The 26,621-nt window shown below is 34.7% G+C and overlaps 4 protein-coding genes across 5 annotated transcripts; 2 read left to right on the plus strand and 2 right to left on the minus strand.

Annotated features, from left to right (window-relative positions):
• The first annotated feature begins 801 nt into the window (after positions 1 to 801).
• On the plus strand, positions 802 to 4,521 carry LOC109617518 (melanoma-associated antigen E1-like). Its single transcript, XM_034480684.2, has 10 exons — positions 802 to 946; positions 1,159 to 1,248; positions 1,431 to 1,505; positions 2,113 to 2,169; positions 2,304 to 2,357; positions 2,496 to 2,594; positions 2,791 to 2,871; positions 3,136 to 3,972; positions 4,099 to 4,164; positions 4,268 to 4,521. The coding sequence occupies exons 1-10, from the start codon at positions 923 to 925 to the stop codon at positions 4,400 to 4,402; spliced, it is 1,518 nt and encodes a 505-aa protein (XP_034336575.2). The 5' UTR covers positions 802 to 922; the 3' UTR covers positions 4,403 to 4,521.
• Positions 4,522 to 5,541: 1,020 nt separating this feature from the next.
• LOC117692526 (uncharacterized) lies at positions 5,542 to 8,490 on the minus strand. The gene is made up of 5 exons (XM_034480686.2): positions 8,301 to 8,490; positions 7,282 to 7,493; positions 6,406 to 7,156; positions 6,204 to 6,303; positions 5,542 to 5,844 (listed from the first exon to the last, which is right to left on the minus strand). Exons 1-3 carry the CDS (start codon positions 8,393 to 8,395, stop codon positions 7,047 to 7,049), a joined length of 417 nt encoding a protein of 138 aa, XP_034336577.2. The 5' UTR covers positions 8,396 to 8,490; the 3' UTR covers positions 5,542 to 5,844; positions 6,204 to 6,303; positions 6,406 to 7,046.
• Positions 8,491 to 9,154: 664 nt separating this feature from the next.
• Positions 9,155 to 14,054, plus strand: LOC105319395 (polymerase delta-interacting protein 2). Its single transcript, XM_011416917.4, has 12 exons — positions 9,155 to 9,313; positions 9,632 to 9,695; positions 9,845 to 9,945; positions 10,424 to 10,523; positions 10,712 to 10,778; positions 11,014 to 11,124; positions 11,268 to 11,374; positions 11,664 to 11,717; positions 11,964 to 11,987; positions 12,341 to 12,469; positions 12,912 to 12,988; positions 13,909 to 14,054. The coding sequence occupies exons 1-12, from the start codon at positions 9,228 to 9,230 to the stop codon at positions 14,033 to 14,035; spliced, it is 1,047 nt and encodes a 348-aa protein (XP_011415219.2). The 5' UTR covers positions 9,155 to 9,227; the 3' UTR covers positions 14,036 to 14,054.
• Positions 14,055 to 15,686: 1,632 nt separating this feature from the next.
• On the minus strand, positions 15,687 to 25,446 carry LOC105319396 (uncharacterized). 2 transcript variants are annotated; one of them, XM_011416919.4, is made up of 2 exons: positions 25,291 to 25,446; positions 15,687 to 18,484 (listed from the first exon to the last, which is right to left on the minus strand). In XM_011416919.4, the coding sequence occupies exon 2, from the start codon at positions 18,270 to 18,272 to the stop codon at positions 15,915 to 15,917; it is 2,358 nt and encodes a 785-aa protein (XP_011415221.3). In that variant the 5' UTR covers positions 18,273 to 18,484; positions 25,291 to 25,446; the 3' UTR covers positions 15,687 to 15,914. The 2 variants fall into 2 exon arrangements, with proteins under 2 accessions (XP_011415221.3, XP_011415220.3); XM_011416918.4 differs by lacking the exon at positions 25,291 to 25,446 and adding an exon at positions 22,223 to 22,436.
• Between the last annotated feature and the right edge of the window lie 1,175 nt (positions 25,447 to 26,621).

Consider the following 26,621-nt stretch of genomic DNA (forward strand, 5'->3'; position numbering starts at 1 on the left):
TAGCGAGGAGGTGGAGAGAGCGAAATGACAAAGTTTCTCCTTAATCTCTTTAAAAAATATTATCCAATCAGCTAAGAACAACTTTTTCATTGGCTTATTCAAACTTCTTCGCCAAGCAATGGTCTTTCTTTTTGCTTTGACCGCTGATTAGATGAAAAATGAGTCATGTCACTAAATGTCATATGCACCTTGCGATTTTAACGCATTGAATACAATCATGTAGTAATAGTTTTTGTAAATGATTTATTAAAAAAAAACTTAGATCACCTCACCCTTTCGAAGAATAATAGGACAGTGGTTACATAAGATGATCTAAAGTTTAAAAGTGTGAATACCAAACTTATCAATTCCATATCGATTTTCTGTCAAGTGGTATAAGAATTGGACCATGATGGGTCGAAATTACATCATACATGTATTAAAGAATTTGACAGACATATATAAATGTGAAAGTACATGCAAGTTGATTTAAAATTGATATACAAAATGTAAGCATGCAAAGTTTTGAGAGGGTTAACTTTTACATTTTAAGAAATGGATAAAGGTAATGTTTGCATTCAACCACTTTGCAGTTACAATTATATGTGATATTTTTAATAATAGTACATAAAGAAGGCCCTTATAATCAAATGGGACGTTGTTGCTCAGATAAGCAGTGTTGTCCATTACCTTTTGTTAAATTTTACATCAATGCATTGTCATTTTATTTAATGCATAAATTATCGAATATACACAGATCAATATTTTCATATTTTTTCTTCTTTGACTTTTATGACGTAATAATGTAATTGTGACGTAACAATCGTTTGATTATATTTACGTTGCATTTTGCGTAGTAACGTCTCATTACATACGCAAAGTATCAATCGCTGGGTGAAGTCACCTCTGCAATCCAAGCAAAATATTTGTTTCATTCGAGACTATGGCTCAAGCAACAAACAAAAGGGTATGCCTCTGATATATTTCACAATTTGAAACAATTTCTAATAAATTAATTTAATTTTCTCCCTTGATTTCATGGGAATCGGGCAATCGGTGATTTTCATCCTAAATCTCCCATCTGTGATATGTTCGTACTGAAACTATAAGTTCCATATTTTATTATCATTGTAGTCTTACAATATGTTTGCAAAAGTTTAATGTATATTTTTTTTCAAGAACTTCGATGAAGTCGACATTGAGGATTTTACAGCAGCCGTCAAAAGGTTGGCTATATCACCACCAGGGTATACATCGGCCTGCGGCAAGGTTTGACATTTGCTTTTAAAACCATATTTAATATTATTTTTCATTTAACAATTTTTTCGGTGGGGGGGGGGGGGGGGGGTATTGCCCGTTTTAAAATCTTTTTTTTAAACTCACTTTCATCTTATGACCTTTTCTTATAGCACAAAATAACATTTATTATATATATATTTTTTCAATTCAAGAACCTGAACGGAAGCAAACATTCCAGTTCGAAAGAACTGCAGGGTAAATCTATGTCCCGAACCTCAATGATTAAGGTACGTGGTTTTTGTTTTAAACAAAATATTTCATCCACATTATATGATATATAATGTGTGTGTGTATGTGTATAATATACATGGAGTAAATTGTTTAAATGATTAAAAACTCTTAATAACAACACTCTTAAAAATGTTATGAAATTGTGTTGTTATCTTTAGTAATATAAAAAATTCAAAAATGAATTTTTAAAAACCTTTTTTAATAAAACATGTACAATTAAAACATTTTTTTCTCAATTAGAATTATTTCTTTTTTCTTTAAAAATAAATCTAATCAAATTCAATTTCAACTATTCATTTATTCATCACATTTTTTAAAGTGAACATGCATAAATATGCATAGTAATGCAAAGTAATGCCATGTAATGCCAGCATTACACTAGATTTTGAAAAGTAATGCATTACATTAGCATTACTTGTAATGCTAATTTTGAGGCATTACACATTACTAGCATTTCTTTGAAAACATGTAATGCATTGCAATGCATTACCATTACATTTAGCATTACCCCAAGCCTGGTGTGTGTATATATATATATATATATATATATATATATATATATGTTTGGTACAGAGATAATACCTTTTACTCTGCATTTTATAGAAGCAGGCGCGACAGGCAGACAGCTTGAAACATGGCCAGAGTCGAACACCTTCTAAGGTTAGGCGGCATTTTGTAAATACACATGTATATCTTAATTGTGAATACATGCATGTATCTACGATCGAAATTAATTTCAACACCTCTATTCATACATTGTATTTCTTAATTTCTTAATCTTTCCTTTTTCATAGGACCCAACGTTTATCATCCAGCTTGACGATCAAATCTCGTCGCTGCTAAAATTGGTAAGATATTCTTTAAGTATTCTATACACTTGTACAACGAAACTTACATTCAGATAAATGTTTATTTCAAAATCGAGTTTCATATCTGTGGATTTTTTACACATGTACATGTACTTTATCTAATTTTCCAAATCTAAGGACTGTGCCACACAACCTTCGAATTCAGGATCCTCAGCCATTCCGAAAATATCAAAGTCAACATCCTCCGCAGACCGGGGTAAAGTGTCTGGAAAGTGGGTAGGTCAAGAAAAATGCACACAAAACCCCGATCAACCTTGTCTGGAAATGATCAACGTTCCTATACAATTCAAAGAAATAAACTCACTTCATCACTCTTTTCTGGGAATGATCAACGTTCCTATGCAATTCAAAGAAATACACTCACTTCATCACTTTTTTCTTTGAAATAATACAACATGTTTTAATTCCACAGCAAGCAAGGATTCAAGATAGCCGTCAGGCGAGAGCAAAGAGGGCGAGGCCCTACACCCCAAGGCGGACGGCGGGAAACACCGTGAGTGGTCAATGACAGGGATTGGTCTAACTTTGATATAATACGTATTATAAAATTAAGCGATCAAACTAAAGGGATTTCTATCACATTTTTACCCACAATGTGTACACTTAGGTAAAAGATGATAAAAGTTTGGTTTCACAAAACAACAAAAAAGAAATAATTACATTTATATAGTTTTATTATCAATGAATATAAAATAGGTTGCCCGTGCAACCTTTATGCATTTATACTGAATGTCTGTCTATAATTATTCAAACGCAGAATACAAGAAGCAATGTCACTGACCAACAAGTTGATCATCTGACAGCACGGATGAACGCACTACGAACAGCAATCACTGCTTCCGGTTCCCTTCAGACATTCACAACACCTTTAAACACAATGGGACCAACAACGACACAGCCAGGGCCTGCTTCCAGTGCCCCTCAAACACTGGCAACAGTGATTAACTCTGTAAGAAAAGCAACAACGCAGCCAGGTCCTGCTTCAAGTGTCCCTCAAACACTGGCAGCAGCGATAACCTCTACAGGACCAGCAACAACGCAACCAGGTCCTGCTTCCAGTGTCCCTCAAACACTGGCAGCAGCGATAACCTCTACAGGACCAGCAACAAAGCAGCCCGGGTCTGCTTCCAGTGTCCCTCAAACACTGGCAACAGCGATTAACTCTGTAAGACAAGCAATAACGCAGCAAGGGTCTGCTTCCAGTGTCCCTCAAACACTGGCAACAGCGATTAACTCTGTAAGACAAGCAACAACGCAGCAAGGACCTGCTACCAGTGCCCCTCAAACACTGGCAACAGCGATAACCTCTAAAGGATCGATATCAACAACGCAGCCAGGGCCTGCTTCCGGTGTCCCTCAAACACTGGCAACAGCGGTAACCTCTACAGGACCAGCAACAACGCAGCCAGGTCCTGCTCCCAGTGCCCCTCAAACACTGGCAACAGTAATTAACTCTGTAAGACAAGCAACAACGCAGCAAGGACCTGCTCCCAGTGCCCCTCAAACACTAGCAACAGCAATAAACTATGTTGGACAAGCAGCAACGCAGCCAGGGCATGCTTCCGGTGCCATGAAGAATAACCAATACGTACATGTACGTTGCCATTACTCAATGTACTTACATTGATGCCTATTCCAAATAAAGTCATAATTATATAAGTAACTAGTGTATTTTGTTACCATATTTACAGTATTGTCTGACACACTTATCTCATTACAGTGCAGAAGCAACGTCACCCAAGGAATCCAGGCATCGTCTCAAAAGAACAACGACCACCATAGCAAGGTGAGGAAATTTTTACAACCTTTTACAAATGAAGTTGTTTATTTTGCCAAAGAGTTTTCAAAATATCAAATGTGACCGTTTTTAATTTTCTTATCCCTTCCAGAGACGTCAATCTCGCAAGAGACATGCAGGGTTTTTCAGAGATGATGCTCCAAAAAGACCTAGACATGCGCATGATGAAGGCTTCCGCTTACAACTGCAGCTGTTGACGCAGAATTTTGCCAACCTGTCGCTGTGATTTTACAGCACACCTAAGTCTTCAATAATTACAACATCAATTAATTAACATTTCAAATCCATATCCATAATTGAAGTTATACTAATTGTAATGTAATAAAATTTTATGTTCATCTCTAACATATGAGTTGTCATTATTTTCCAGTTTGTTCTTATATATGAAACAAATTTTTCGATCAAAAAAAAAAATCCAGTGAAACCTTAATCAAATCAATTGTTTAATTTGTCTTAATTTGGAAGATTGTGGTCTACAGTTAATTATTTTCACCACGATGACAATAATTTCAAAAATTTACAGAATTGTAACAAATTGTAAAAGTTCCAAGTAAAGTAGTTTTTTATACTTATGGAATGTCAATTAAGAAAGTTGTAAAGTGAACACCGATTTGATTTTTCCTCATTTTTTTTACCGCACAAATAATAAGTACCGAATTTTACGTTTCCCTGTCCATGAATTAGATTTAAATAAACCACTCTTTTTTCTTTTCTTTAAACCACCTTCACACGAGTAAGTCGCAAAAAAGTACTCAAGAATAAGGAAATGTCTTTTACTAATTAACAATTTTTAATTGTCAATGAGTCCATGACTAATTAATTAGTCATGGACTCATTGACAATTAAAAATTGTTAATTAGTAAAAGACAGAAATATAGATTAGATAATTTGACAATACTATTTTTAATTGAATTCCTGACAAATTATTTGCATATCTGTTTCATTTTCGTCCAACATTTTATAACAACTACCAGTTGGGTTAAAAATCTCCATGAACGCGTTTACTCAAAATGTTAAAAATGAAAAAAAAATATGCTCTTGTTCATTGGAAAACGTTGTTCATTGCAAATCAAGTGTCTTTGAAAATATTGGTACAATTGTACAATGTCCGATAGGGACAAACGTTTTTAATCCGGGATCTTTGAACATTTCATGATTTGGTTTATCTGCGCAGTAATTTTTAGCAGGCCTTTTATTCGGACTTTTTAAAAATGGTTGGTAAATGTGCAAAATGTCTTATTTTCACAACAGAGCGATCATCAAAAGATAATGAACACCAATCATATACTCTTGCCAAAATATGCTATTCTCAACTTTCATAATCAATAAATCGACTCCTCGTATGATATAGAATAAGTCTTTAAAACAATTCAATACTTTTTATTTTTATAAAACTTCCTAAATAATATACATAAAAAAAATAATGAGTTCATGATAATATCAACTGTTGTTTTACTTCATTTTTGTATAGAGATAAGTAATTCAAAATACATTTTGAATAATGATTATAATTTTTTCGCTGTATATATCTATAAAAAATTTTGCCCGGATTTTTTCCTTTCTACTCGGACTTCTTTGATTCTGGCATTTCTCTGTATCTAGATTCTTGAGTCGTCCACACTCGTAGAGGGGACGGTTGGGAGTGCGAGTTTTCCCCTGGAGCCATTCCTAAAAAAGCCAGCAACAAAGCGCTTTTATTTTTGGAAAATACTCAAAATAAAGCGTCCCGCAAAACTTCTCCATTTTGATAAAGCAGTATCATTAAATGAATGGACGACCTAGAACTATGTCCAGAAGTATAGTAAGTTTTGCATCTCAATCAAGTATCGATACTGAGACTAATTACATATATAAGAAATTTATGGCCATCTTAGCATCAAATCAAATCTATTATTAACCCTGATGTAACTGCAGTAGTTTCGCATATGTGCTGTAACAACTGTCCCGCCCCTTAATTATAATGAAAGTACTGGAACCACTGGCATAATTGATGCTAGCGCTGAGAGTGGGGTTGTAAATTTACTGACCTTGGCCTTGACACACTGGTGCTGGAAGAAATAGTGATATCGTCCACACTGGAACCTTCCCTCATAATGCGCTTGCGATCATCCAACGAAAGGTCCGATGCTACAAAACAGACGAAAACAACGGAAATATTGCATCAATTTCAAACTATTCAACTACTGCAAACTTCAAATTTTGGAGAGAAAAAATTATTAAAATCCTTACTATGAATCTTTACAGCTCGCACTGCTTGGTCGTAAGCCCACTGGATGCCGTGAACGATAAGCTGCGATAGCACTATCATCTTGTTGGAGTGAGTCGTTGCTGCTGTTGTTGGCTTTGTTCAGTTATAGAATACCGACTTAGCAACGTTGTCAAAGCATCTGCTATCTTTGTTTGAAAACATATTCTTTTCATAACGTCACGCGCATCTTTGAGAGATATGGTTTTTTTATGACGTCATAAATATTTCTGAACGGGAAAAAAGGGGATGAAAAACTGAGGGTAAAAAACTGTGCAACGTCACGGTAAATTTTCAGTTACAAAGGTTTTCCGCAATATACACAGTCTGCTTCTTTCATCAAGCATCCAATTATACTGTAATCGGAAATTTCAAGTAGTGTACCATCAGAAACATAGACGGATGTGCGGACGAATGGTTCGTACAGCTTTCTGTCTTATCATAGGGTTTTGTGATTAATTTTTTTTTTAGTTCATCAATATTCGCATTAAGAATCGCAAACTTATTAAAAAACAAGGACTGTAACTTTCGTGATGCAAAAAACAATTAATTCATATAAAAAGTATTTTTTTTATAAAGTTAACGTTCATACAGTTTTATTCATCATTGAAATATACACACTATATTAAGACGTTTGGACAGAATAGTCTACAGCTCCCATGTAAGTCTGAAACTCCGGTGCATGAATCTCAATAGAAACATGACCATTTTGAGCTTGTACACATGGCCATGTACCTAAAAAAAAAAGGGATAAAACACATGTTATTTTACCTTTATTTTGACGGCATGTATTCTATTGTTCTTTGATTTGCAATTAAAGCAAACACAACAATTCAAAATGTATCTAAAAGAATGCACACCTTTTGGAATAGCTTGTTTTGTGTCCCCAGTGACGTCATAAAGCGTGAACATGTCACCACCTAGATTTCCTCCCAGACATACGGAATATTGAACGTGACCTTCCCCCTTGAAGTGAATGATGACGTACTCCTTTGGGTAGTTCCAGTCAATGGTGCCGTTCGTACAGCTCCCCGGCACTACATAGTCCCGATGCTCCCCATCGGGGATAAACCTGAAGATGAATACCTTAGTGATGTGTCGTTTTTGAAAGAGGGGGGGGGGAGACTAATCCAAAAGAGGCCATTCTTCAAACTTCCAAAAATTCTGAAAATCCTAATCCGTGGGAGGGGAGGGGAGCTAGCGTACTACACCTATAACTTCAATTTCATCCCCTGTACCCCCCTTGATGCTAGGTGCATGAAATAGCTAGTCCTGTTGAAATGATAATTTAAATATTATATCAAAACTATCACTCTTGTTTGAATACTGAATGCGTATATGGTGATTCATCCAGGCTAGGAAGGTAGTGACATTGCAGAGAAAATACATAACCTGCGTACTAAGCGGGTTATGTTAATTTTTTCTGCAATGATCGTTACCTTCATTGCCTGTATGAATCATCGACGAAATCATTTTAAAATTGTTCATATTTATATTTTCTTTAAAAAAAAAAATTGAAGTAATCATATATGTAAAAAGTGGGAAAAGGTAATTAAATCATGGTTAATGTACGTCAGTACTTTAAAATAGAAGGAATAGCCAAGACGTCTTATATGGGGATTTATGTTTGGCATTATCATCGTGATGATTATGCCAAACTCGTGTTTATTTCGTGCAGTCCGTGACTTTTCTTAGGTTGCTGAAGGTTCCAACCGAACGATAAACTGGTTAGAACTGGATCGGGTAGATTTTAGTCCCGTCAGAGTTCTATAAAGCTACATGTATGAATAACAATCGGTTTTCTTCAGAAAGAGAGGAGAAAAAGTCGTAAGGTTGATGTAAATATAGATAAGTGTGCTGCAGAGTACAAAAAACTTACCCCTGTGGAAGGATAGTACAGCGCTCTCCAAACATGAACGTACTTACTACAGGAATCAAAACCAGTAAGGTCACACCAACTCTAAGAGACTCCATTTCTTCTTACAGATAAGAACTACCGGAAACGTGAAATCTCTGAATAATCAGCGCATGGAGGGATATCTTGTTTTCTGTACGATCCCATTGCCATGCCTCTGAAAAATAACTGGTTACAGTTATATGTTTTGTGTAATAGTGTATCATGATTATATGCATAATACGTATTCAAACAAACCAACCACAAAATTGAATTTTATAGAAGTGATCGATGAATCCATATATTTATACATAATATACGAATTACATGTACGTGGCATAATTATGTATACAGTTCACAACCTGTACGACAGGGTCCGCTGGACTAAACCAAGTTATTATATTTCCTTCGCTGATTGCAAACTCGTGCGATTTATCCTAACATTGATTTTTTTTTTGGGAGGGGGGGGGGGGGGACTTCATGTAGCAGGACTGCAATCCCAACCATTTTGTCAACCGACCCATTTTTTTCTACAAGAAGAAGGTCAAAGTTTAAAGTGAATACTAGACCCTCTACCTTTGAACATGAACAGTGTACAAAAATGAAGTTGATGCATAAACTTAAGATAAACCTAATATTAAGCCCCCCCCCCCCCCCCCCCCCCCCAACGGATTTTTAAAAGGATTTCGAAGTTTGATGTGTTTTATAGTTGATATTCAATTTTCAACGTCCCTGGTATTACTGTTTGCTATAATACACAAATGCATTTTCATTTTCTGATGCATGTTGCAAACGTACCGCTCATCGATGTGCAGTCATTTTTACCGGAATTTGTTTATCCACTTCAACGTTTCCAGGTTTATATTTCGTGGAGTAGTTCCTACATGATTTTTAGATCAACATTATTTTGAGATGCGTACGTTGTTGTGTTTGTCCTTAAAAAGGATAAACACACAGTGCTTTCCTTTGAAAATATGTGGAAGGCAACTTTCTCTAAGGTATTGTGAAAAATACCGACTTCTTTTTATTATCTTATGATATGGCATGTATCAACTGAAATGAACAAGAATGAAAATTTTAATGACACATTATTTCTTACAGCAAACAACCGATGAACAACTTCTTCATCGATAAACATCAAACAACATCATATTAATCTCAGTGAAATTCGTCGAGACCGAAAATTTTTGACGGATGTCTCTTCTGAAGAGACGTATGTCAAAAATTTTCAGTCCTAAGAGACGTACGTCAAAAATTTTCACTCTCGCCAAATCTCACTTGGGCGATTCCAAATCCAGAGTTATAATTTTTTGTAGATGTCAAGCTGTTGGACCTGCTATCGATGAAAAAGAAGACACAGAAACCTATGATATTGGACAGGTTGTTGCTGAAATTATTTAGAGTCTGATCAATTCCTTTTTTTGTCCTTGGGGACCAAGGGAAATGAGGGGAGCTAGGTGATTTGCACTTTCGTACTTTCTATTGCTGGTTTGTTTTTTATGATCATGCTATTATATCATTCATTACAGACATTCATCAACAAGACATTTGGATACAGGGGTGTAATTTTTGGTCAGAATCCCGCCACTCTTCATATAACAGAACCTCCAGAGCAGAACCTAGAAAGTTTGTACGTATATCATTAACATATAATTTGTTGAACATATTTTAATTTTTACGATTAACAATATTTGGAGGAAATTTGTGTCTGAACAGGTTGATTAAAAGTTGAGTGCACACCTTTTTGAAAGCATAATTTTTTGTGAATGGACAAAAATTTGTAGAAATTACTTTCTTAAAAAAAAAAACCACTTAATCGAATCAAACATAGAGAATTATGTATAAATGAATGAAATGAAAAGAAAAACATATATATAAACACACAAAAGTTGTTTTGAAAGTTTTTTGACTGTATTTTATTCTATACATCTGACTTGTGTTAAAACTGAAACACTGTCGACTTATGACATTTTAAGAACTATGGTAGCTGAGATGCAAAATATTTACATTTTGACATTTTATTGTTGTTTTAAATTGTTGTGTTTGGATTTTGCAACCTACATGTAACTGCAGGACTTTGGAATCAAACCACAATCAATGTATTTTAGAAAAACAAATGGGTTCTTTGGAGGCAGAAAGAAAGAGAAGAAACATAAATATTACCATGTTTTATGTGATGAAAGAGACATTCGTCGTAACGATGTTAGTGTAAGTATATTTATCTTTCCTCATCATCTTACATAATCGTCCTATACTGGTAATGAGTTATTAAGGGCTTTATTATGTGGTTTCCTTTACCTTTTGATATCTAGCAAGACTAGCAAGCTTTAATCAAATTTTATGTTTTAACCCCTCCCCCCCTAAGAAAATGGTACATTTCTAAATTGAATAAACAGATACAACGAGTTTATGCTGCAAGTGATGTGACCAACAAAATGAGTAAATTTTTAGTCCATGTAAGAGGTATGTATGCATGGTTATTCAAGTACTTTTTAATATAAAAAGAATTGACATACAATATAATGATAACATCAATAAGATCAAAATGATAACATCAATTAGATCAAAGAAATTTCAGAAATTTCGTTATACTGTATGTATTGATTTATATATGGCAGCGTGGAAAGTTTAGTCATGTTTTCATCTGGCCCTTCCATGCATAAATTGATGATACTGGTACATGCATGTACAATTCCAGGTGTTGATCTTGTTCCACATGAAGATGTACTTCCTTATCAAAGCACAGAAAATCCCATCATAGAAAACAAGCTGTTTGCTAAATGGCAGACAAACACTGCTGCCTTTATTGGTAAGTAGCTGCATGCACTTTATGCAGCTCTAAGTAAAAAAAATTGCTTATACTTTTTGACTTTTAGTAGAATTGAGGTGCAGGTAGAAAGCGGAAACACCGTTGGTGTTTTGCATACAAATTCCTTAATCTTTCCATTTCAGAGGAAATAAGTACTTTATCATTTATGAGGATAACCAGTGTCTTTCAAGAAACAACTGAGAATGTTAGAGTGACTGTGATGCCATTTTATTTGAAGAAGTCAGATTATGTAAGTGGTTTTTTTCTTTCCTTTGATAACATTTTCTTTCTCATTGAATCACTTGTAATTCCCCTATATGTTGTTCAGTCGAATTTTATAAGATGCTGTGAACAACTTATTTCAGCTGAGCAAGCATGAAATATCAGGTATATGGATCAATAATCACAAATATTTGATAAATATAAATGAACTGAATATTTTTTGGGGGGTGGGGGGTGGGGGTATAATAAATTGTTTCTTGATTGTTTTGACCTGTTTTGTAACACAAAATATAATTTTCATTATTTTTATTTGACAGATACCAGGGTATTTCAGTTTTAACAGCCGACGACCAGAAAAGGCAGGACTCACAGTAAGTCTTGATATTCAGTACAAATTTGTAGCAGTTTCAAGTTTTATGAAATAAATAAACTAAATACATACCGTATCCAAACGATAATAATAAATGATGTGTGATTGCCTTGAATAATAAAATACATTTATATCCAAAGAATAATAACATTGTTTTAATGAGTTGGTGTATAAATGAGTATAAACTCAGTTTATCAGTGAACAATCCTAGTGTATAAATTAATGGTGTCAATTTATTAATTTATAGACAGACACAGGAGGCAAACATTATGTAAGTATTCTACACATTAACTGTTTACTTTTTGTGTCTGTAATAATATATTTATCTTTGAATGTTACAAGTTAATTTCATTGTTTAACACGTGCATTTTGAAAGCTTTCTATGTTTTTGGTCAAAATAAATTTCATACACAGTTTCTTGGGCATAATGATACCAAGACGAATGCTTCTTGTAAAGGGAAATAACTAAATTTTTATTTTATTAAATTAAGTTGAGAGTTTCTCCTCTTTTCAAATATTGCAATAAATTCCAAGTTCCTAACTGCAGCATTATATTTTGACCTGAGAAACTTACGATTTATTTTATTTAACCTTTCAATGAATTTTTCTCTTTTTTTACTTTAGTGGCGATATGTCATAAGAGTTGATAACTTAAGAGATGATGTCATTCAAATCCGGAACCGTAAATGGACAACTTTAAGTATTCCCAACTCGCAGAGATGTTCCCCTCTCTCACAAGGAGTGGTTGGGATGGTAAGACTTTAATATTATTTATTTTTACGTATTATTACATATGTACAATACTATAAACAAATGATAAAAGACAGCTTCCTGAGAAGCCAAAGAAAGTTAAACTAGTTTATCAATGTATGTGTAACTACACACGTACTTTTGAAGTTGAATCTAAAAGAAAGTACTGCACAATTTTTTGGCTTAAAGTTTTGTTGAATTTGACTTTTTAATGTTTCAGAAATGAAAGTAACTTTCTTTCACATTAGACTAGTTCTTTATCTCAATGCATAGTAAATCTTCTTGTTTTTTCTTTTTAAACTTCACAACCTTAAAGGCATTTGTAGTGCCGAATAGTTTATAAGTATCTGTACCCAATTCATTAGAACAGTTAAATCTTTCCCTCTTAAATATCCAATCTCTTGAGGTGTGTTTTGACTGAGTTTGTATTTTCTCCTGATTTCAGCAACCTAAGATTAACCCTGGCAGGACCTTCCAGTATTGGAGCAATGTAGAGCTGGACGCTCCCAGTGGGGCAATGTGGTGAGAACTAGTTTGTCAATGACAGTAGGAAATTATCTTGTTATGTGTGTAGAAATTGGCCAAAGTAGCTCAGTGGTAGAGCTCCTGATTAGAAATGCAAGAGTCCCAGGTTTGATTCCCGGCATCAAAATCATAAAGCAATTAAGAGTTAAGTCAAAATTTCAGTTAGTCATAAAATGAATATTTATCATATTTAACGGTTAAATTTGTAATTAACAACGATTTATCAAGACACCATTAATTGCATTTAAATTTTACCAATGTGTGTCCAATCGAGACACTAGACAGTGAACAATTTTTGGCTCCAGTCTGATTGCTTTATGATCCTGGAGCATGCAAATAATATCATCGTATATATGTTTTTTTCTCATTTTCCTTCTAAAGATGTTACCTTTGATGATACGTGTACATTGCATAGTTTATAATAGTACACGTGGAATTTTTATGTGTGAAACCAAAGTAATATCTTAGAAGGAATTTTAAATGATTTTTACTTTGTTATTGAATTCAACTCATGGTCCATCCCATTTATGCCATGAATTCACTTAATTGCTTAAATCCATTATCACTTGAAAATTACTAGAAGACATTTCCTTTAAAGATCATTGTGGGATTGAAGTTGATACCAAGTTGAATTTAATCGTAAATTATTGCATATTTATCTTGGGTATGACTATAAATTCAAATTAACTATTGTATGGTGACTAAGTTATTTTGAAAAATAATATTTCTGCAAAATATCCAATATATATATATGGTAATATTTCATATAAGCTGTAGAGTTGTAGCTTCATCGTAAAAATTGTCTAAAAGTCTATTTGCAGTTATACAGCTTTCATTTCATGTTCTCCTCATTTCCTGTATTGAACGAATAAATTTTAATTTAAATGGTGATAAATACCCCCGTCTTTCTGTATCAGGGCCACATATGGTGTAGAAAAGGAAGATGGCGGAATGTTCACCGTAAAAGTTCCACGAGTGATGCTGGAATCCAGGAAAGATAAGGACGATTTCCCAAATATATCACCACCAGTCGGAATGGTGTGAACCGAACGTGTCTAGTTTTCAAGATGGTTTCCACATTGTACCGGTATATCCTAGTATTTTTTGCGTACTAGACAATATAAATCAAACTGCATTTTTGATGCAGGTATTTATTTCAATTGCCATAGTCTGGCGTTTGTATTTCTGATATTTTGTTAATCCAAATGAAGTGGCCTGGTTTAACACAAACAATAGAAAAAAAAATGAGTTACAAAGTGTTTTTTAACATACATGTAGATTTGTAAAGATGAAAATGATACAATAAAATAATTTTAATAGTTACAAAAGTTTTTCTATTATTTTTGGTACTAAAGCGAGGGGCTATATATTTTCTTGTTACAAACAATCTCACTTATTATGAGATTTTGAAAATGTTGTAGATAATATAATCAACTACACTTATGGATTCTTCGGTTTGTTACAAAGTAAATGTACATGTAATTGATTTATCGGCCTTTGTGAAAAATGATCGTTGGTTAATATACATACATGTACTTGTAGTATTCTACAAAAGGATTACGTTAAGCTTTCCCAGTATTTTTAATTTCTTTTTATGCCGTTATACATTGTTTTGTAGCCAATGCTCAAAATTGAGATTTTTTTTCTAAACAATACAATGTCGTCGTTGACCCACCTTAATGCTTGAGAAAGCAGAACTTTTTTTTCATATCTCATTTAATATATTCTCTCTAATTAAATTGGCATTATTTTGCACCCATTCAAGAAGAATGGCAAATTAGGTCACTACTATGGTTCGCTCCCTTGGTTTGTTTCTATCACATTGGTTTTTCACAATACCAGCAAATATATAGAAATATTCCCATTTTATATGGGAGAATGCAATGAAGAAGTTCTTTATTAATTTTACAGTCAACTACATGGGTATTTTTATTCATCTGGATGTAAACGGCATCTATTTTAACCTTATGATCAACTGATTAAACGTGAAACGAATCAATCATTTGTACAAAAATGAGAGGGGGGAGCTCTCTTTGCAAAAATAAATATTGAGGAAAACACCGCTTCTGGTAGGTTGAGATAATTGGATGGCATCAGTCATGATCAGACTGAGTCACAAAAAATTAACAGAAATTGATATAACAAGGAAAATGGCGCTATTCACAAATACTGCAACATCTCATGTTTTTGTCATTATAATGTATATCTTCTCTTAATATGTATATAGTTGCGCTCTTTGGGGTCTTCAATCGTGTTAATGTACATGTATGGATAAAGATACACGTATTTGAATTTAGACGAGAAATTTTGTAGGATGACGTATTTATTTTATTCCGTCAATAGTTATGGCATGTAATTTTGTTAAATATGTATCTCTATAGAGATAAGTACTTTGCATGGACTCGTCGGAGAAGGAAAGTTAAACTTACGGAAGGGACTCGAGAAATTTGGTGGGCAAGAAGAGAGGCACACCGGGTTTAATTCAGACACACGTAACTATATTCGTTGTAGTGATGCGTATTTCCTCTGAGTCAAAAGTTCATGATAATTATTTAGCACTAGTATTAGAAGTATATATTTATTGACGTCACGGCTTTCAGAATGTCTCTGTTCTTCCTTGATCCTCTAAGATAGAGAGATAGGTGGAGAAGTAGAAATAAGGAGCGAGAGAGTGAATCAATGCAACGCATCTTAATTAAAATATACACAGACATTTTAATGAGTCGTTAGTTTTTGGCACAAATGATTAATCACAATTCATACCTTCAGATACAATACGATGCGACATTGTAATTTGTTAAATATGAAATTAAATGCATTCAAGTAAAGTCGACAACACATAAAAATAAAAATGATAACAAAGAGTCGGTAAAAAGAACATTCATTGTTAATTTGATTCCTAAGATGTTGCTTTCATCACACATTAATCAAACTGTGCTTGCTTAATAATCTTTCTTCGAAGATTCGTTCCTTTCAGTGGTCGCTTGATTGACTGGGAAGTAAGGGACAGAGCCATTCGTACCTGGGTTAACCAGGGCTTTTCTTTAAAGCTGTTGGCGATAGTCAGTGATTTGATGGCCCGGTCTCTAGATGTGGACCCCTGATGTTTGGTGACCAGGTCCATAACTGGGTTAACTACATCCTCCTCCCGTCTTCCGTTGTGGTAGAAGAAAGGCCTCGTCTGGTTCTCATGACTTATCATGGGTAGAGGCACCGCCCCCTCGGCTGCCTTAGCTTGCGAGATCAGTGCAGCGGATGTGATGCGCCTGCGCTTCCGGTTCTTCTTGTCGCTTTTAAAAGTTTTATTCGTTTCTGTTGGCGAGGGAGGAGACTCATCCATCGATGTTTTCGTTTTCTCCAAGGAGTTTAAATTCGGTAAAGACGTGTGCATTTTGGGGGTTTGGAAAAATCTTTGTTTCGAGTCTTTAGTCCTTTCTTTGTGATCACTAGACGATTCTTTATCGGAGTCGTCCGCGGCGTTTTCGCTCACCTTCCTATTGCGGGATATAACTATTGGTGGTAATTTTGTCACCTGTTTCAAACGATCTTCAGTTGGAAGCCTTGATATGGGATCTTCTTCTTCTATTGTCTCTTCGTGTTCATGCAGATCCGACTTAAGCTTCCGCAATCCTTTACTAGAGAAAGCGGGCTTTGCGGCGTTTTTTCTCTGTTTGATATCTTCATCTGCAGCGTTTCCAGATTTCGCCGTATTTGTTGATTTCAAAGATGGAAGAGGTACCACATTGTCATTGACAGAGTCTTGGTTTGTGGTCTGAGTTCCTCCCCTTAAGAATTTCCCCATGGTCCCCGATGAGTCAATTGTGTTTTCTGTTGTCATCGTTTCCTGTTTCAGTGCTGAAGATTTCGGAACACGTGGTACAGCTTTAACTTCTTTTTCCGATGACTCGCTTTCACTGTGTTCTGGATGACCCATTAATCCTTTAGTAAAAGAAGCAGTCAATTCTGATTTATCAAACACGTTCCCCCATTTAGTATTCCTCCTAAGCTTTAGACTCTTGAAATTTTCCAAAGCTCCCATATTTCTGAAATAGACTTCTGGGTCCTCTTTCTTTAGTCCGTATACTTCATAGAACGTTTCCAGTGCTTTCTTTTTGTCTTTATCCTTTGTATCTGCTCGGGGTTTTCCTGTCATGGGACTCTTCGTGAAACCGTCGACAACGGGTTCTCCGTGACTCACAAGCGGACCCCCGGAAAACTTCATTTTCTTCAGCGACGATTTCGCGGGACCAAATTTTGAGTAAGCTCTATCTTTTGCGCCTTCGCACCATAAACGTATGGTTCGTAGAGTCTGCACAGTAACGGATCCTAGTTTTCCTATCGGAACCTTTGTCCACTGTCTGGTCAAGAGGAAAGATGCGCATGGTTTCTTGCTTCTTCGCAGTGCAATGTTAAGTGCACACAAGTCATTGCCATCTCTTGCCATCACAGAGGTAATGTCGTGGTTGACAATCAAACGGAGAACGTTTAGCTGACCCTGCTCTGTCGCTTCGTGAATCGGGGCCTTTTTGGTCTCAATGTGGGCTTGGCTTGTACACCAAAGCTTGTGAGGATGTACTCCAATAGGTTCATCAGCACGAACTCCCTGCTTGATCAGCACCCGAGCCAAATCAGCACAACCATAGTGTGCTGCGATGAACAGCGCGACTTTCTGTTGAAATCGACCGATCACTTCATCGGTAGAAATTTGAGCCAAAACTTGCGGAGTAAATCCCATAATGCACAAATTGATAAACTCGTTCCATCCATCCCAATTCTCTAATCGAATGGTGGCGCCACTATCAATTCCATAATCATAGAGCACGTGACCGTCGTACATTTCTCTTCCGTCCTCCGTAACGAGGCGAAAAATGGACACCGGTAGACCCGATCTGTTTCCTGCTATCGTGCGCAGGTCCTCTACGGCCATAGAGAGCACGTTGAGGTGTTTGTCCACGATGTCGATCGTTTCTTGGTTGTAGGTCGTGTATATATACAGAGCGGGTAGGATTTCCTCCTTAAGAAGCACTTTTATGGTGGCCCCTGCAGGAATTCCCAAATCTGTGAAGCACCAACTCTCCTCCAAGTCGGAGCCACTGTAGTGGAGCACAAGCACTTTTGTATCCTTGCGGTTCATTTCGTCTATATAAATATTAAGTTTAGTCTGAAACATCTTTTTGACCTCCCCAACGGTCGACCCGATGGGGACGTCCAGGGACACCCGGTCCCCTTCGAATAATCCGAAAACTAACATTGTTGGCGGATCTTTGACTCTTTCTAACATAGTAAGGAAAAACGGATTTCTATTCGATCACACAAGACAACAACAAATCGACCGAGTAATGCAGAGCTCAAAAACGGATTGGGCCCCTCGATTAATTTGTAGTTTTGTTCAAATCCTCGGTTAATCCTTTGAAGTAGTACTTATAAGTTGCCGAAGAGCCTAATTGCTTGACCGCTGCAACTAGCCTCTGGACTATAAAACCCAGTGAGTACCTGTAATCAGAAAAACGAGATACCATTAGCAAGATAATCTAATATACATGTCCAATAATTTATTTCCTGTTCGTGAAACTATGATGGGGAATAATTGCGCAAAGTATCGGGAATTCTCGAACATTGACATGCATTCTCTCTCTCTCTCTCTCTCTCTCTCTCTCTCTCTCTCTCTCTCTCTCTCTCTCTCTATTGATGTTTATGATTTTCGATATAAACATTCACGAATTCTAATTCACATGCGAATTATTGAATTTCATTGATATTACTAATTACATTGATTTTTTTAAGCTTGTATTAATGGCAGAATTGCGATACGCATTTTGACTTTCAATGCCCCCCCCCCTTTCCACAACCCATCTGAATAAACATTAAACCCCATATCATTGAAATGTACACAATATGTAATGTAAACAAGTAGATTATGTGTTAGAATTCCTAACCAATATAATTCTTGTCTTTACTTATAAAGTTATGAATATATGCTCCTTATAATATTTTTTCTTTTACATGTATATATAGTCACGCACTTTCGAAGGAAAAAAAATGTTGTGGCATCAAGTATATAATAAACCCATTTTTGCTCCCAAAGAATTTTTACAGACTCATTCCCCCGAAAGACTTGAGTGGCTCGAGTGGTTCATCGCAATAATGCGGGATTTAAAAACCCCGTATGTAGTTCAAAGTGTATATTGGCGACCGAGATCTGTTCATTGGTGTTTACCAGAAGCGCGAAATCAAATATTTGCACATTACACCACAGTAATACGAAAATCTCATTAAAACTCAAAAGAGTGACGCCCTTTGGCTCCTCATTAGTTCTGCAGTACAACAGGTTATACACAGTTCCACAGAGCTGTGTATAGAAGCCCATGTTTGTTCTACAAATTGCATAACTATCAGACACACTTGCGAATCAAAACCCTCTTATTTATAAGTGTATATTACTTTAAAAGGAGATAATTATTAAGTTGAACTTAAGAAAACTCTTTGATATATTGAAGCATTTTATATTCGCCCATGTGTACGCCAATCGCTATTTGATTGTCCCCCCCCCCCTCCCCCATTTTATTTAATTTGATATTTGAATTATTTTTTCATATCTTTTAATCTTATGGATGAAAATTAGCAGTTAAATAGAGGGGAAATATAGCCCTGTATATAAATTAAGGATATCAAAAGCAGAACTATAAAACCATATTTTTTTTCTAAGATGAAAGACCGATGAAAAAATATTAAGAAAAACACCCAAAAAACCATCCTTTCTAAAAACTGATATGTTATTTTTGGACATATTCTTTCCAGTTTATTTCATTTTGATATAAAGATATTTTGTCACAACTGATTTCTGCCATTTCATTGTCTCTTGTCATTGCATACGACATCGTCAGCCTCAGAGAGTTGCGCTACCATGACAACAGACAAACATGGCCGTAAACCAGCTAAAATATTGATACATAAACTCACTAGTATTTGACATTCCGAGATCAAAAGTAGTATACATGTATTTTTATAAGTATAAGTAAAGGGCAACTTTAGTTGGTATAAATGACTCGGCGATATTTTGAAATCATGAATGGTGGAGATCTTACAATAAACTTGAGGAGAAAAAAATCTCAAAAATTTGAGCAAAAGGAGTGGTGTGTGTGCATAGTTGTTGCATGCTCGGATTCCGACTGTATCTGTTCGGTGTGTCATTTAATTTTTATTTTAACCATGGAGCCATAGTTCATTAGTTGAAAGGAATGCCGATTTTTAAATCTGACATGCACGCTTTGAAAAGTGCCATGATATAAAAATCAAACTTTGCATGGTTACGCATTCATGAATTTTTCAATGCCGCCTTGATTTGTACAATTAAAAGATTGTTATCGCCTTGACCCTGAACCTTAACCTTTTGTCAAACACACTAATAGGCTTTGTTCAAATTTAAAAAAGTTTTAATTCTTATGTTGCCAAAAGTATTCCCTTACGATTTTAGCTGACTTACCATTGACATATCACGTAGTATACATTTTCTAAATAAATGCAATTTGGTTCAAAGTTTATTCAAATCTCAATCATTTTTCTTTCATGATATTATTCTATATCAATGGTAAATTCATAAAGAGAAAATAATAATAATGAATAAATACATTTGCCGTCGAAAAAAGCTTTTTTTCAGTTTAAATATATTTTTCCCTATTTACTTCAAGATTCAATTTCCCATCCGTAGAACAATTATGGGCATTTTTTAATATTCAAAACACCACAAAAAAAATGTTTCAGGGATCACTAACTAATTGCAATAAAAGATCAACGGCAAAGACCGGGGTTACAAATAAGTGGCTCCTTTCTTGCAGTAAGTATTTTCTTTTGTCACCACCCAAACGATGATAAAATACACAGAACTCTACTTCTATCTGCCCTTGCGACATCCATGCATGAACCAAATACCCTTTCAAATATGCATGGCGTGAAAGAGCTTGCGGTCGATATGCCTTTAATAATGGAGTGCATATACATCGAAGTTAAATTAATTTAATGGAAAATTGATTAAAGCTTCTGAAAGAATGGGCGAAATATTTTTTTAACTGTTGAAATCTGGACCCAAAGTGCAAATGTGTGAGTTTATTTGTATCAAATGTTAAATTTATGTTTATGGATCCTCTCGAGATTTGTTTGTCTATCAACATAAGTTTTATAAACCCCGCTAGACGGGCCAATGTTGACAAAAGTAAAGGGCTGGCAAGTCAATATTTTATTTGTCACGGCATTCTATATTTAAATAATTGAAGTCTAGCTTATGTGCCGTATATCACGATGAACAAACCTTAGTTAATGTATTGAATTAATTTCTCAATTTTAAAAATTCAAATATCGACACGAGATTAATAAATTGTCCCTGTTAGTCCAAAACTGAGAATGGCACTGACACGAAATGATATCTAAATACATTTAAAGGATTAAATGTTATTCAATGCCAATTAACCATTCTTTTAAATAGTCGCTTGTCAACAGAGCTAAACTTTATTTGATTTCTTAGTTGATAAACATCATTTGATTTCTTTTGTTAAAATAGGATCGATTGAAATGTTGTATAAAATTGTATAATAATCCTGGTCTTTTTGCATTGGTGCTTTGTTTTCGGCTGTGAAGTTTAAACTAGCAGATAGCTAGGACAGTTAGGCAACTACGTACATGTAGTATTTGTTAACTTTGCTTAAAAAAAGGAAATAAACTATATAACCAGCGACTGTAATTCATTTGAGACAAAATTGATAACCTCCAAATTCATTACAAAGATTATATACACGAACAAGTTATCAATATGCAAAGACCCAAAAGAGCTGGCAGGGAAAATGCGATAACTTTTGTTAAAAGAGTGCGATTATTTTGTCACGGGTGCGAAACGTCAATTAAAATCGTTTAAAAGTTCATTAGCACCTTTCTAATTTCAAGGTAATTACTAACGGATAATCCCATATTGACAGCTCTTAACGGGATCAGCCGATGTAAATGACAAGATTAATTAGGTAAAAAAAAATCAAAGGTCTCATTAGTTTTTACCTGTCACCAAACACCATTTTAATCTTTATTTGTGGAAAAGAATGATTTCTTATTGTATTAGTTCACAATAATCATTATGCTGATAATAAGGATCATAAATAATTGTGTTTAAAAAACGAGATCGAAGTTTAGAAATTTTGTTGAAATTTTTTTTTAGTGAATTTGAAAAAGAAAAAAAATTGTACTCACTTAGACTATGTAAAGCCAGCGGCGTTTGCGGATTCGACGGGGCGAACCCCAACATGAATATTTTAAAAAGTCCATCATTTAAAAAAAATATGTCAAAATAAATCCAAGATGTTTTATTCTATCCCATGGCGTTCTTCACGGCAAGACACCAGATAGAGGAATGAACAATGGGCATCTAATTAAAACCTATTGGTAGTTGGTTGCTATGAGATGTACGATAGAATCTCCTACTAAATGAATGGAGGTGCTAGGCGAACAAGGACTGGGGATGAAACAATGCATTAAAAATTCCCCGATACCGTTCGGAGACAATGTTTCTATACCTCTGTCATGCAGACATTTAAATACATCAAGCTACAGTAATGTTCAATTTGCATCTTAAAGCCGTTAAAGTTTATGCATGGGCAATATATAGCAATATGCGAGAAGAACGGGTTCTGGGGTTTTTTTTTTTGGAATCTTCTTACAGCCCTTTCAAGAAAAATAAAACAGTCTTATTGTTCTCCGATTTTTGAACAATGTACCGAGGATTTCGAGATCTATCTGTTATTCTAATAAGTGTGAAAGATAATTCTTAATAAAAACATATACGGGATCTGTTATTGCGATTTGTCTTAACCGCAATAGAAAGATCTCTAACATTTAACAGGACCAAAGATTTTTAGAGTAAATGAAAGATAAACAAAAAAAAACCTAAAACTCCAACTAATTAAATATTTATTAACATTTAATATGTAGATTATTACCACCCAACCCTGCCTCAGACTTTTTATAAAACTGTTTTCCTGTTCAAAAGTACAGAATTAGTAAACTGTTCGTAAACGCAGACGGAAGTACTAGAAAGTACATTAACTTAAAGAGCTCGTAAGATCTTAATGTATATGTGCAAGTATATATACATGTATTATCATATTTAATGAAATGAAATTCATGATTTTGAATAAAGAACATGAATAAATAATTTCACAAGAGGAGAAAGGTTTCAAAACACCATAAAGAGACGAAATGTACAAATTGCAAATTAGTACTATGGTCAAATATAAATTTTAGCGACAATAACAATTTCCCCAGAAAATCTAGAAATACTGCGTAGGGTATCCATTTGGCTTAAAACTATACAAATTTACAAAAGTGCAGTATAGACACTTTACCTTATTACATGATATTGAATTTCATAAAAAAGAACATAAGAAAGCTCATGGGTGTAACATAACAAAAATATACCAAGAAGTAAAAGAGAGACACATTTAGTGAAGTACAATGAACTTGTACATGTATGATACCATTTACAAAGGAGATTTCGGTCAAATAACTACCCGTTACCTTTTTCACAACGACATTTGATTACCGGTGACTTGTTTTCATTACATGTATCATTGTACAATATTACGTTACCCTTCTCAATGTATGCTATATCTATGCTATTGTCACTACATTGTACATATATACACGACCGTACGCTACAGTTTATATTATCAATATTTATAGATTTCTATACCCTTTTTGATTTAAAGACATAAAAATTGACATAAAAGCTGCACAGATACCATTGAAGTTTTTTGCATAAAAATCCGCTTACTAAACTCAAGATGTTTGCTATGATAAGAAGTTTTCAAACTTGATCGTTTGTTTACAACACTTCTTCGACAAAGGGGTCTGTAAGATAGTTGACTTGCAGAGAGGATAGTCAAATAAATCAATTCGGGAGAAATTATTTGTGTACAAAACTGATAACATCTCAACAAGCCGTAAAGACGACATTTCACCCCTTCAATTGGAAACTGGAGTTTAAAAGCTGAAACGTTTTTGAGAAAATAATCTTCTTACAACAGTGAGATTGAATCAATGTCTTCAACGGTTATCTTTTCAACTATGAAGTTTCCGCCGTAATTGGATTTTTTTAAAAAATCGGTTTAGAAAAAATTAAAAAGCAATGGGATTGAAAAACGTCTTAAGAAACTAGATCTTTAAAGAGTATATAGATTGATACTATTAAAGTCGCATGTAAGTGATATGTTTTTTCAAGTCTATCATCTTATGTAGTAATCGTACATGTATAAAAAGCTGTAGTTGAAATAGTATAAAGACACTAATATGTCACGGGTATATCTTAAATTAATTTGCGGTCAGTACACACATGTTTTCCGATCAATAAGAAATTTAATTTGATGACATCATGAATTGACCTGTTTCAGAGATTACACTAAGCCCCCATAAGCCTTCATTAACATACCATAAAGCGCCATTAAACATGTACATGTAAGACTTTTGAAGATATACTTTCGACATAAGATATGGGGGGGGGGGGCGTCTATTGATCTTGTTATTAGTGCTTAAATTTTCAAGGCTAATTATAATTAAGATTTTTTAGGGGGTTGCTCTGTAGTTATAACTGTATTTGGTGTAAGATTGAAGCTTAGTATTTTTTTTTCAACATATGAAAAGGCATTTACATGTAGGATTTTGTCCGTCATACGTGGCTATTTGCGACCCTACCACCTCTCTCTCTCTCTCTCTCTCTCTCTCTCTCTCTCTCTCTCTCTCTCTCTCTCTCTCTCTCTCTCCTTATTAATGTCAACGTTCTTTCTTACTTTAAAAAAATCCAAAGTTATTTTACTTGCATCAAGTTATTTTTTAAACGCGAACATGACCACAAATTAAATAGCATATATAAAAGAGAAACACAGATGACAACGATTTTACTATTATCATTCATTTTATCCGACCATCAGATTACCTAAAACATTAACAAGGCTCGATGGTCATGGCAATTTTTTAGACTGCATTGATCTCCTTTTGAAGAAGAGCTCTACTAGTACATGGATATAAAGTATAGGATAAAATTCAAATTTAAATGGTGAAAAACATGATTTTTTTTTCTTTACCCAATAATAGTTTATAGCTGAACAAATCACATACTAAAAATTTAGATCTGATGGTTAATTTGTTGACAATCTAGCCTCTTTAATGAATACAGTGCATTAGGTTTACTGTACTTTATCAGCATTGAATGCAAAATCAGTAAAAGTCGTATAAATACAAACAGAGGGCGTTATTTACAAACTTACCAGAAAATGGTATTAAATAAATATTCCAATCGAAATCCAAATAGTGACAAACACCAACAAAATCAGGTAACGATTGCAAATTCACCGACAGAGAATTAAAACTTCATTTAAGCCCCCTTCCGTAAGTTGAAATGAAAACAAGTGTAGGCTTTAAACCGGGTATATAAAGTAGTATATCACGAAGAAAATTAAACCCTTTAAATATATGTATCTCGATCCCGCATATTTCATCTGTGGCCTTTGAAGACCCGGGGTTATAATCTAGAAATCGAGATACTTACATGGAAAGAAAGAGTAGTGCACATTGGTCGGAAAGGGGTTCGGTTTTGGGGGAAAGAGGGGGGGGGGGTTATTTGCTTAGAACAGAAATGCAGAGGAAGATTGATTTGGTCGAGCGAGAGAAAAAAAACACCCTAAAACAATACCGAGTTCGCCAACACCACCATAACAGCGGCTACGAAACATTACGAAAACATAGCATTCACCAATCTTTTAATGAATCCCTGGAATAAAAGCATGTAATTGCTTTTAGGTAATGCTTTCCTTATAACCGCCACAAAGTCGTTATTGTCTAAAAAGCGTTGATAAAAGCCAGTCCGTGTATTCTATTTCAAACAGTGATCAATGGTATCAACAAATGAATACAGCGTTTCCGGCCTACAATTTATTACAAGGGTTTAGAGACCCAGATAAAGAAAATAGGGTTCATTAGAGATCTAAATGGTCTTTGACCAAAAGTGAACGTTTAATCTATCGCTCGATCTGAAAAAAAAAATGAAAATAAACTGAAAATACAAAGTTGGCTTTTTTTCTTTTGAATCTCACGTACCTATGGATTAATTGATTCTTAGTGTAGCATTTCTATCGAGTAAGAAAAAAACAACAAAAATTGTGAAAAAAATCTTTTGTTGGTCGAATGTCAAATTATTCCAAAGTGTTTGCTGTTTTGAATAGATATTTCAATGTATTCTGATTAAGTAGCGTATTTGCCCAAGCAAGTGTCTCGCCATCAATATTTAACGATCGCTGCATAGGCATTTAGCACTGATCATTCAAAAAACTGTGTGCTAATGATATCACCCTCCTTAATTATTCACCCACCACTTTCCTGGTGGGATTTAGAACGATTGGAGCCAAAAGCGGGCAAAGGATTACTGCACCGCAAGATTAACAATAAACAGGGGAAAAAAATTAAAAATTCAACAAGACTAGTATTAGATCGACTCTTTCCTACTGGAATATTTATCATTAATACCTGTATTTCAAATCCCTCAGGTAGGCGTCGATTTGTCTGATTGGTCAACTCTGCCAACATAGACATTTTCAATCAA

Source organism: Magallana gigas, chromosome 3 (genome assembly GCF_963853765.1).
Source record: "Magallana gigas chromosome 3, xbMagGiga1.1, whole genome shotgun sequence".
Taxonomy (NCBI): domain Eukaryota; kingdom Metazoa; phylum Mollusca; class Bivalvia; order Ostreida; family Ostreidae; genus Magallana; species Magallana gigas.